Source organism: Monopterus albus, unplaced genomic scaffold (genome assembly GCF_001952655.1).
Source record: "Monopterus albus unplaced genomic scaffold, M_albus_1.0 scaffold32.1, whole genome shotgun sequence".
Classification (NCBI taxonomy): Eukaryota; Metazoa; Chordata; class Actinopteri; order Synbranchiformes; family Synbranchidae; genus Monopterus; species Monopterus albus.
This window is the reverse complement of record NW_018127912.1, coordinates 2,073,003-2,082,243: the sequence shown is the minus strand read 5'-3', so window position 1 is coordinate 2,082,243 and position 9,241 is coordinate 2,073,003. Positions and strand designations below refer to the sequence as shown.

The 9,241-nt window shown below is 38.4% G+C and overlaps 2 protein-coding genes across 3 annotated transcripts in view; both read right to left on the bottom strand.

The window, feature by feature from the left end:
* Positions 1-1,673, bottom strand: part of LOC109958367 (recombining binding protein suppressor of hairless-like) — a 6,111-nt gene extending 4,438 nt beyond the window's left edge. Inside the window, exons 1-4 of one of the 2 annotated variants that reach the window (XM_020596926.1) lie at positions 1,419-1,673; positions 775-813; positions 587-682; positions 324-500 (exon numbers count right to left, since the gene is read on the bottom strand). In XM_020596926.1, the coding sequence (XP_020452582.1) occupies positions 324-500; positions 587-682; positions 775-813; positions 1,419-1,438 (332 nt within the window). In that variant the 5' untranslated portion in view covers positions 1,439-1,673. The remainder of the gene's footprint in view (positions 1-323; positions 501-586; positions 683-774; positions 814-1,418) is intronic. The other variant, XM_020596925.1, reaches the window with a different exon arrangement.
* Positions 1,674-3,477: 1,804 nt separating this feature from the next.
* Positions 3,478-9,241, bottom strand: part of hgsnat (heparan-alpha-glucosaminide N-acetyltransferase) — a 9,953-nt gene continuing 4,189 nt past the window's right edge. Inside the window, exons 7-19 of the mRNA XM_020596976.1 lie at positions 8,264-8,367; positions 7,938-8,014; positions 7,761-7,791; positions 7,225-7,385; positions 6,950-7,065; positions 6,604-6,725; positions 6,126-6,252; positions 5,832-5,918; positions 5,626-5,703; positions 5,352-5,422; positions 4,871-4,983; positions 4,372-4,555; positions 3,478-4,172 (exon numbers count right to left, since the gene is read on the bottom strand). Of these exons, the coding sequence (XP_020452632.1) occupies positions 4,374-4,555; positions 4,871-4,983; positions 5,352-5,422; positions 5,626-5,703; positions 5,832-5,918; positions 6,126-6,252; positions 6,604-6,725; positions 6,950-7,065; positions 7,225-7,385; positions 7,761-7,791; positions 7,938-8,014; positions 8,264-8,367 (1,269 nt within the window). The 3' untranslated portion in view covers positions 3,478-4,172; positions 4,372-4,373. The remainder of the gene's footprint in view (positions 4,173-4,371; positions 4,556-4,870; positions 4,984-5,351; positions 5,423-5,625; positions 5,704-5,831; positions 5,919-6,125; positions 6,253-6,603; positions 6,726-6,949; positions 7,066-7,224; positions 7,386-7,760; positions 7,792-7,937; positions 8,015-8,263; positions 8,368-9,241) is intronic.

Genomic DNA, 9,241 nt, shown 5'->3' with positions numbered 1-9,241 from the left:
CACAGGTCAGTGTGTTTTGTGTGAGTGTGTTTTTGTTTGTCCCCCCTTTCACTTCCCCCTCATCTCCTACTGAAAACAAGTCCATTAATGCATTTGTGCAATAAGAAAACACAAGGAAATACAAAAAAAGATCAGGTGAATACAGTTAAAAGAGCTTTGCAGTGCCAAACAGAGAACAGGGTCAGCCTGCAAAGCAGCTGTAGGCTACATTTCATACTTTGCATGGTTTATCAGTAGAGAAGCAGTACAGCACACGAGTAAATTGCTTACTGGTAGAATAAATGAAGTAACAGAAGAGGATAGCTGTAGGATACATTGCAAACCTCACACATACCTTCCCCTCCAGATTGAGTTGCTGCATCTCCTGCTCACTGTTGCCTATCCCAATGAATGCATATGGCTGGGCCTCCTGCTCTGTGCATCCCTCCTTCTCCATATTTTCTAACTTCTTCTGCCAACCGCTGCCCATCAGATACACACACGGTGGAGGGCAGAAAAACCTGATTTAGACAAGTAGAGAGAGATTTCTCTATCATACACATGCACACAGTCAGAGAACAAGTAGCTTTAACAATCCAATACAAACCTTTTTTCATTGCCATATGACTTCTGTGCAACTTTTGCATGGAGTATGAGCACCGTTTGATCACCCTTCTCCTTCAAGTAATTCCTCATAGCCTCCCTAAAATGGGGGTAATATGTTAACACTTTGATTGGCCTGTGGTCTAACGTTGACTTTAATCAAGCTGTCTGTGCATTTTTTGCACTGTTTACCTTGTCAAACGCTGAAGCTGTGGTCGCTCACCAAACTTCCTGCAAAACAAAAACATGGGTGAGCAAGCTGTTTACACGTGGTTTCAGTGCTGGGGTAATGCATCAGAGATGAAAACAAGACTTTTGACTTAAAATAGGTGAAAATCTGAGTGGCAAAATGCACAATGTAAGAGACATCTGTATTGCAGGCGTACTTATTTACAAAACGGCTGTTTGCCTTAGGAATTAAGACACGGAATACTGTACTGTACTACTACTGCACAATAATAACGCAACAACTCGTACAGCACCAATAAAACTATGTTTCAGTCTGATTAATGTGTAAATTGTTACAATAGTCAACTCACTCAAGCAGAAAGTAAAGACACAAAACAAGCAGTTAAACCAAAATGCAAAACTGCTGATTGACAGGAAGCTTTTCAATAGTCTGAAACTGAGTTAATATTGTACAGTTCAAGTAATGGCAAATAAAGCAGTCGATATGAATAAGTTTTACAACTGGTCCAACATTAACCCAAAAGGTAGTACTGTGTGGGATAAGTTTAATGAGGTATCACTTAGCAATACTGGGCTATAAACTGGCAACAGTTTACCACAACAAACCAAAACTTTTCAAATAACATGCTTTATAATTTAGTACTCACCCCGTAACAACGGGCGCCATCTTCCGAGTAAATCTGTCCCCGAAAAAAAGTCCAACAATCGCGAGATCCCTCCCCTAGTCCCTCGCCAAATCCAACGCCACAACTGGAGAAGAACCAGACTGGAAGGGAAGCAAGGGAGAAAAAGAGGAGGAGGTAACGGGCTAAAGGTTGAGAAAAGAGGGGAGGGGCGAAGAGCAGAGGGTAGACGGAATAAAACCGTGGGAAAGTTACAAAGTCGCGCGAGAAAAGAAAAAAATCTCACAATACACATGAATTAAGATAGACCAATTACATCGCGAGATACAGGCACCCTCACAGCTTGTTTTTTTTTTCCCAAAAGGCACACAAACTGTAACTCGATTCCCACGCCTTATTGAGCAACACAGCAAACTACACCCCTCCACGTTAAAAGGACAAAGCTTGTGCTTTATTATAAATAAACGTAAACTGTAACACTGGGAATACATATTCTTAATAAATTCTTCAGACTAATTGTATGGATGCTGATTCAGCATCCATACTATGTTATGTTATCCAATTATTTATTGTATGGATGCTGACTTTAAAAATATTTAGCTTTATTTTGAAAATCTCGCCCCATTCAAATTAATGGGGAAATTCTACTTCAGCATGCTTTCAGCTATCAAAATGTTCAGCTCCTCAAAGACATTCATGCTTCTCTTCAGAATTTTTCTAAACTTCATACTTTTAAAGTATTTAGCTTTATTTTGAAAATCTCGCCCCATTCAAATTAATGGGGAAATTCTACTTCAGCATGCTTTCAGCTATCAAAATGTTCAGCTCCTCAAAGACATTCATGCTTCTCTTCAGAATTTTTCTAAACTTCATACTTTTAAAGTATTTAGCTTTATTTTGAAAATCTCGCCCCATTCAAATTAATGGGGAAATTCTACTTCAGCATGCTTTCAGCTATCAAAATGTTCAGCTCCTCAAAGACATTCATGCTTCTCTTCAGAATTTTTCTAAACTTCATACTTTTAAAGTATTTAGCTTTATTTTGAAAATCTCGCCCCATTCAAATTAATGGGGAAATTCTACTTCAGCATGCTTTCAGCTATCAAAATGTTCAGCTCCTCAAAGACATTCATGCTTCTCTTCAGAATTTTTCTAAACTTCATACTTTTAAAGTATTTAGCTTTATTTTGAAAATCTCGCCCCATTCAAATTAATGGGGAAATTCTACTTCAGCATGCTTTCAGCTATCAAAATGTTCAGCTCCTCAAAGACATTCATGCTTCTCTTCAGAATTTTTCTAAACTTCATACTTTTAAAGTATTTAGCTTTATTTTGAAAATCTTACCCCATTCAAATAAACGGGGAAATTCCAACTTCAGTATACTTTCAGCTAGCAAAACATTCAGGTGTCAGTGTTCAGCATTTTCAGGGTGATTTTTCAGTACTCGGCATCCATACGCATTTTTTTTCATACTTCAGTACTCAGCATCCATACGCATTTTTTTTTCAAAAAATGCAATTTTCTAGTTATTCCAAGAGAAAGTTCATTAATACCTTCTGCATTCATAAGGCTTAAGACATTGTCAGAAAGACATTACCATATTAACATGATTACAATAAAACATCCCAAATCAAACAGCAATCATATTTTAGAACAAACTTTAATAAACTTGCATTTTCAAATTGTGACTTTTAAAAAATGAAGGCCTATAAACATTTGACAAAACGATTTACATCTGAGCAATTATTCTTACAATCTCAAAGCATTTGGATATTCCACAGATAGAATACAATTTTTCTTAAATCCATCAATAAATGCAGTATTTGTATTAACTCCTAATTGTAGGTACAGTAATGTGGGAGCAATGGCAAAGCAGTTTTATTTTAATTTTTTTACTTCACAATTAAACTTCTACACATCGACAGCATACTGTATAGTTGCCTTCTGTAAATTTATCAAAACATGAAAAAATGGCCACTCAAATAGCAAACATTTGGTCAAGGAAAGGCAAATTATTTTGTGCCACCGCTGACATAAAAGGGACATTTGTAACGAAATAAGAGCATGCATTAGTGACTTCTGTTTTTGATACATAATCAAAAAAAAAAAATGCAAAACCTCCTGTGGGTTTCGACAGTCATCTGACATGCCCTTCTTCACTTCCCTTCAATACTTGGCAACACACAGCATCACACTCCTGGACACTTGCTGTGAGAGGGGGACCAGGGTCAGAGTGGAGAAGAGGACTGCAAATGAAAAACACTTGTACTTCCGCTAGCCTAATAACTGGCAATGATTACTGAGGAATGAGGTTTTACAGCTTTCATGTTTTTAAGCCTTTAAATACTGTTTGTTCCTTGTTTGAATATTACATTCCACAGTGCAGCAGAAATGATGAAAGACCAAAGTGATGAAAGGTCATGCTCTTCTGATCGTCTTTTCTTTTGAGTGCACATCATTGCCTTCTGCTCTTGAAGAGCAAGCCTCACAGAAACCCACTTCAACTTTTGGGGAAATGCAACTGTACTTGAAGCAGCAGCAGGGATCCTCCCAAGGGGAAGTCAACTAAGGCTTGTAAACCCATTTCTGTAACACACTGCTGCAGTAGTCTGTTGTACAAGATGAGGAATGAAAACCAGTTTCCACAACACACAAACATATCTTCATAGTTCTCTCAGACAGGTTTTTCCTGAGTCAGTTAAGATATTTGGAAGGGCCAACTGCTTCTTATCTGAAGATCTTCAGAGAAAGACAGTCATGGTTCCATAAAGTAGTGACTAAACATAAAAAACAAAAAGGATGTTGTTTAAAAGAGGAAGCCCAAATATGCTCAGAGACAGAGAATTAGCATTATTTTGACCAAGAAAAAAAAAAAAAAGTTTTTAACTTTCCAAATGTTTTCAGATTACAACTCCAGCAATTCTGATGTAAACAATGTGCTCCGCTATTGTTGTCTGAAGGACTCGCCGTCATCACCTCTAAATTTTCCAGAAAATCTTCTTTCTATAAAGCACATAGGAGATGAAGACCCAACAGGAAGTGGCCACGAGGTTCTGGGTAAGGTGCTCAGCATGGGATTGGCTGTTGGCCATGGGCCAGCGAAAGGGGAAGTACTCCTCGAATACTTCATGGCCCACATATATAAGAATAGAGTTCATACCTGGAAGTAGAGTGAGTAGAGCAAACATCATAATGATTACAGAAAAATTCTGAATGATTTTACCATTGGCATCTTTGGTAGATTTTACTTCTCAGTACTACAAACAGGCCATGCCAGTTCAGTGGTTCTGTAGACATAATTAATGTTTAAGTACTGATATTTCACAACATTTTCATAAAACTTGCCTGCCATATTCATATCAAATTTAATCAGATGCTGTATTAATTTGGGCAATCAAAACCTGCCTTAGTGACAATGCTTAAAGGTCAAAATTGTCCACTATTCTGCTTCCTTATGTCTCATAACAGTACTCACCCGGGTAGTAGAACGGCGCTCCAGACCACCACTTCTTCACATCCACTGTGTAGTAAATCACTACTAGCAGCACAAAGGCAAAACAGGCCAGTGTTGTCACATAGGACAGAGACCTAGAAGTGAAAGGGACAGACAACATTCAAAATCATTAAAAACGTTTCAAAACAATGTAAGGACACAACAGACTACACAATGTATTTGCCCACCAAACTGTAAAATTGTCATTGGCCCATCAACAACATAAAATAGGCACAAAAACTATCAAGTACTAAAATCGGCATTAAACAAGCCACCTTTGAACATTCAAAGATCTCAGATAGGGTGGGATATAACAATAATACAATCTAGGAACATCTTTGCTTTTAAAAACTCTCTTCTTTGTGGCAACTTTCCCAAATATTCAGTCAACAGCTGTGCAACAGAAAAAACAAGTGTGGACAAAACTGTGTTTCACTGTGAAAGTGTATAAAAGCAACTTTACCACAGGTTCTTGTTGACAGGAATGAAGCCCCGGTCTGTGGAACACTTGGTCAGAATAGCTGATATGACTCCCTGTGTGTCACAAGAGGTTTTATTATTCAATCAAGAAGAGAAAACTGTCCTAAAACTGTACATGGTAAAAGTCAAAAATATTGTGACTGAGATACTACTTTGCAATGCAGCAAGTCAATAAATATGCTCACAAGTAACAACACTGATATATGTGAATACATACAGTAGAAGAAGAATGTGACAAAGCAAGTCAATGTGCTTACCAAAAACAGACCCCATAGGAGAAACCTTGACATAATACTTGTGGGGAGATCTCTGTAATGTAAGATTATTTTTCCTGCCTGGGGAAATGAAAAATACAACAATTAAAACCATAAATTGAGTCTGGTTTTTCCAACAAACTATATTGTCATCAATTCTGACATTTGAATAAAAACAAGAGAGAACCAGACAAATACACACTACAAACCTGTAATCCAAGAAAAGCCATGAAGACAGAGTTGATGCTGCCAAGAACACCTTCTGGATCATATGGCATGCGAGTTGCATAAATTGCCTTGTTTATTAAAATGGAAACAGAAGTGGATATTCATCACAGTTTACCTTTGCATCCCTTGTAATGTTAACATGTTTGAGGTTAGCAAGCGTGTGTGGGTCTATCAGAGAGAAACACAATATGTAAACTAAAGCTTCATATCCTAAGCCATAAAGAGATGAATGCATTTGCTCTTGGTATGTTTGGGTTGTTTTGCTGGTTACTAACTCGTGATGAGGGAGCCTGGTAGATGTGACTTTCTCCCAGCAGCCACCGATCAATGAAACCAGCTGCTCCACCGGTGCAGTTTTCGTACAGGCCCATGTCCCCGATCCCACCTGGACCCAGGTAGCCTCTGCTCCACAGACAGGGATAAAGCTAGTGTTATTAATAATGGACAAAGAGCATCAAAAGCAAGGCTGTTGAAAATGCAAAACGCTGACAACTACTACTAATTTAGTATCTTACATTGCCAACAAGAAAGCAGTGAGTGCACACCACTACGAAGGCGTTATATTTCAATGGCAGAAAATGTTTATACATTTTAAATCTGCATTTAGACCTGGGTCTGAATCAAACATACAGTGACATACACTAGTGATACTTATCCTGAAAATAAGACTGAACTGCCAATATGTTTCAAGACCAAAGACATGACAGAAACACCTTGCAGGGATGAACAAAACACAAATATACCCCTACTCACGTTGGGCAGTCTGGCACAGGAAGTAAGAAAGTGAAGCTCAGCCAGATGCCTTCTAAGAGAAGTACACACAGCCAAGCTGGCCAGTACAGTAAGATGTCAAGACCAGGGGACCACCAGGAATCCTGGAAAACGACAGCACTCCTCAATTAAACACTTATTTTCCTTCAAAACACATTTAATACAAATACATTTCTCACAGATAGGTAAATAACAGATAACAGCCAGACCATCATAATGAATCTATGCCTTTATGTATCCACAGTAGACATGGCCATTTTATTTTATTTTATGTAACTCTTGTACTGGCTGAACACTATACAAGGCTAAAATAGAGCTGCTTGCTGACCATTGTCAGGATGTCAAGGTGACCTCTCGCTACCATCAGATCCAGACAGGCTACAACCAGGTATGACCAAGCCAGGCGCTGCAGCACCCCTGGGATCCGCAGGTTGTTCCAAGATACTGTGGTATGGATGAGGATTAATTGTGAACAAACAGCCAAGTAAAAAAATACAGAGGATGACTACACAAGTCTTAAAAGTATTAAAGAACATGGTCCACTGAGCATCTAAATGGTTTGCAATATTATAGTCAACATAAAAGATGTATGAATATACTCACATGGTCCCTGGCAGTAGTTTGGGTTGATGATGAACACGCCGATGACGAAAAGCTGCACACTCCTCCACACAACTTTCATCAGCAGTGAACAGCGGGTCGAGCCTGTTCGCAGCAAGGAATTGATTGACAGGGCTATAGATGTTCCCATTATAAACACGAACCTAGCAGAGGAGAAGAAACAATGTGTGAGAAAATGAGACAAAAAGAGTAGTGAGGTGTAAAGGAGGAAATTTACATTTAAGATTTAGAACATTCCAACTGGTTATACAGTTATTGACTGCATGTTTGTTATTTTGGCTTGATTTATTCAGTTTTGTTTTTAAAGATCGCTTAGATGTAGATAGATTACATTTTCAAACTGACATGAAGACAGTTTAAACCTTTAAGGACATTTTGATTTGTAGGCAAAATGAGCTAATAATAAAAATTTTAAAAATGGCTTAAAAAAAAGCATCATACCAGCAGAAAAGAACACAAGAAACTGTGGCAAAACACACAACGCATGGGCAAACATAGAAAATTTGAACTGAGCTTACCAAGGGAAGACTAGATCTGCAACAGTGAGGCCTGAAAGGAAACAAATGTGAAATATATTCTTCAAAATCAAATACAACTGCAATGCTGATATCAAGGCAGGTTACAAAGGTCTGTGAATAATAAGTGTTTTGTGACACACTAAAAAAACACTTCAAAGAATAACCAGATGGACTCACCATTCCAGCTTTCATGTCTAAAGAACCAGTAGCGTCCCCCTCCATAGTTCACAAACACCATAATGACTAAGGAGATACTAAGAGAAAACATATCATTACTGAAAGACACTGAGCATGAGAGGCAGGAGATTATACCAAACAGAACTAGCGAAGCTACATGTACTGAATTTCAGTACAAATAAAGACAAATAAATCCAATATTATCAAAAGCAGCTCATCAGTGACTGACAATCCCAGTGTCGGCTACCAAAATATCGCTGTGCCATTAGAATCACATGGTACAGTATACACAGGACAGTAGATGTGTAGTGGTGAGGGGGGCCTACCCTCTGAATGTGTCCAAAGATCGTAACCTCTTGCTGGGGCTCAGTGTTGGAGGGCTCATGTTGTCAGTAATTAGTGTCACTGTCCTGCCCGGGCTACCCAGTTCCTGAATGATACAAGTTAGATATTATTCTGCTGGAAGTATACTCACTTCTGCACAAAGAATTACTGTATACATACTGGTAAATACAGTACAATTCCTTTGAGGGTATGGTATTGCTTATAGAGCATGAATCAGGCTGCATATATCTGCTTGAACCCAACCCCCACCCAAGAGCATGGCATGTGAACCCGACCCAGACCCAGCAAGCTTATAGCAAATAATGTCCGAACTCGACCTGAGCCAGACACAGTTGAGTCTGTTTCCCCTTATCATTAAACAAAGCAGGCGTATAAGTGCTACAGCCGTCTAGCCTAAAGTTTGACCTACGTGTCCAAACCCGATCTGAACCAAACATAATTCCGAAATTTTTGTCCAAACCGAGTCCGAAACTTCATGTACTAACAGGTCACGTCGGGTTCGGTTCAGGTATCCACATTAATTGCATATCAGTTTTTGAAAAACATTTATAGACACAAGAAGGCTACAATTTATATTGTTCTACTATTCAATATCTTTGATCAGAAAGACCGATTACAAAATGCTTGTAAACCTTTAATACAGTGGGTACAGAAAGTATTCAGACCCCCTTAAATTTTTCACTCTTTGTTATATTGCAGCCATATGCTAAAATCATTTAAGTTCATTTTTTTCCTCATTAATGTACACACAGCACCCCATATTGACAGAAAAACACAGAATGTTTGACATTTTTGCAGATTTATTAAAAAAGAAAAACTGAAATATCACATGGTCAAGTATTCAGACCCTTTGCTGTGACACTCATATATTTAACTTAGGCTCTGTCCATTTCATCTGATCATCCCTGAGATGGTTCTACTCCTTCATTTGAGTCCAGCTGTGTTTGATTATACTGATT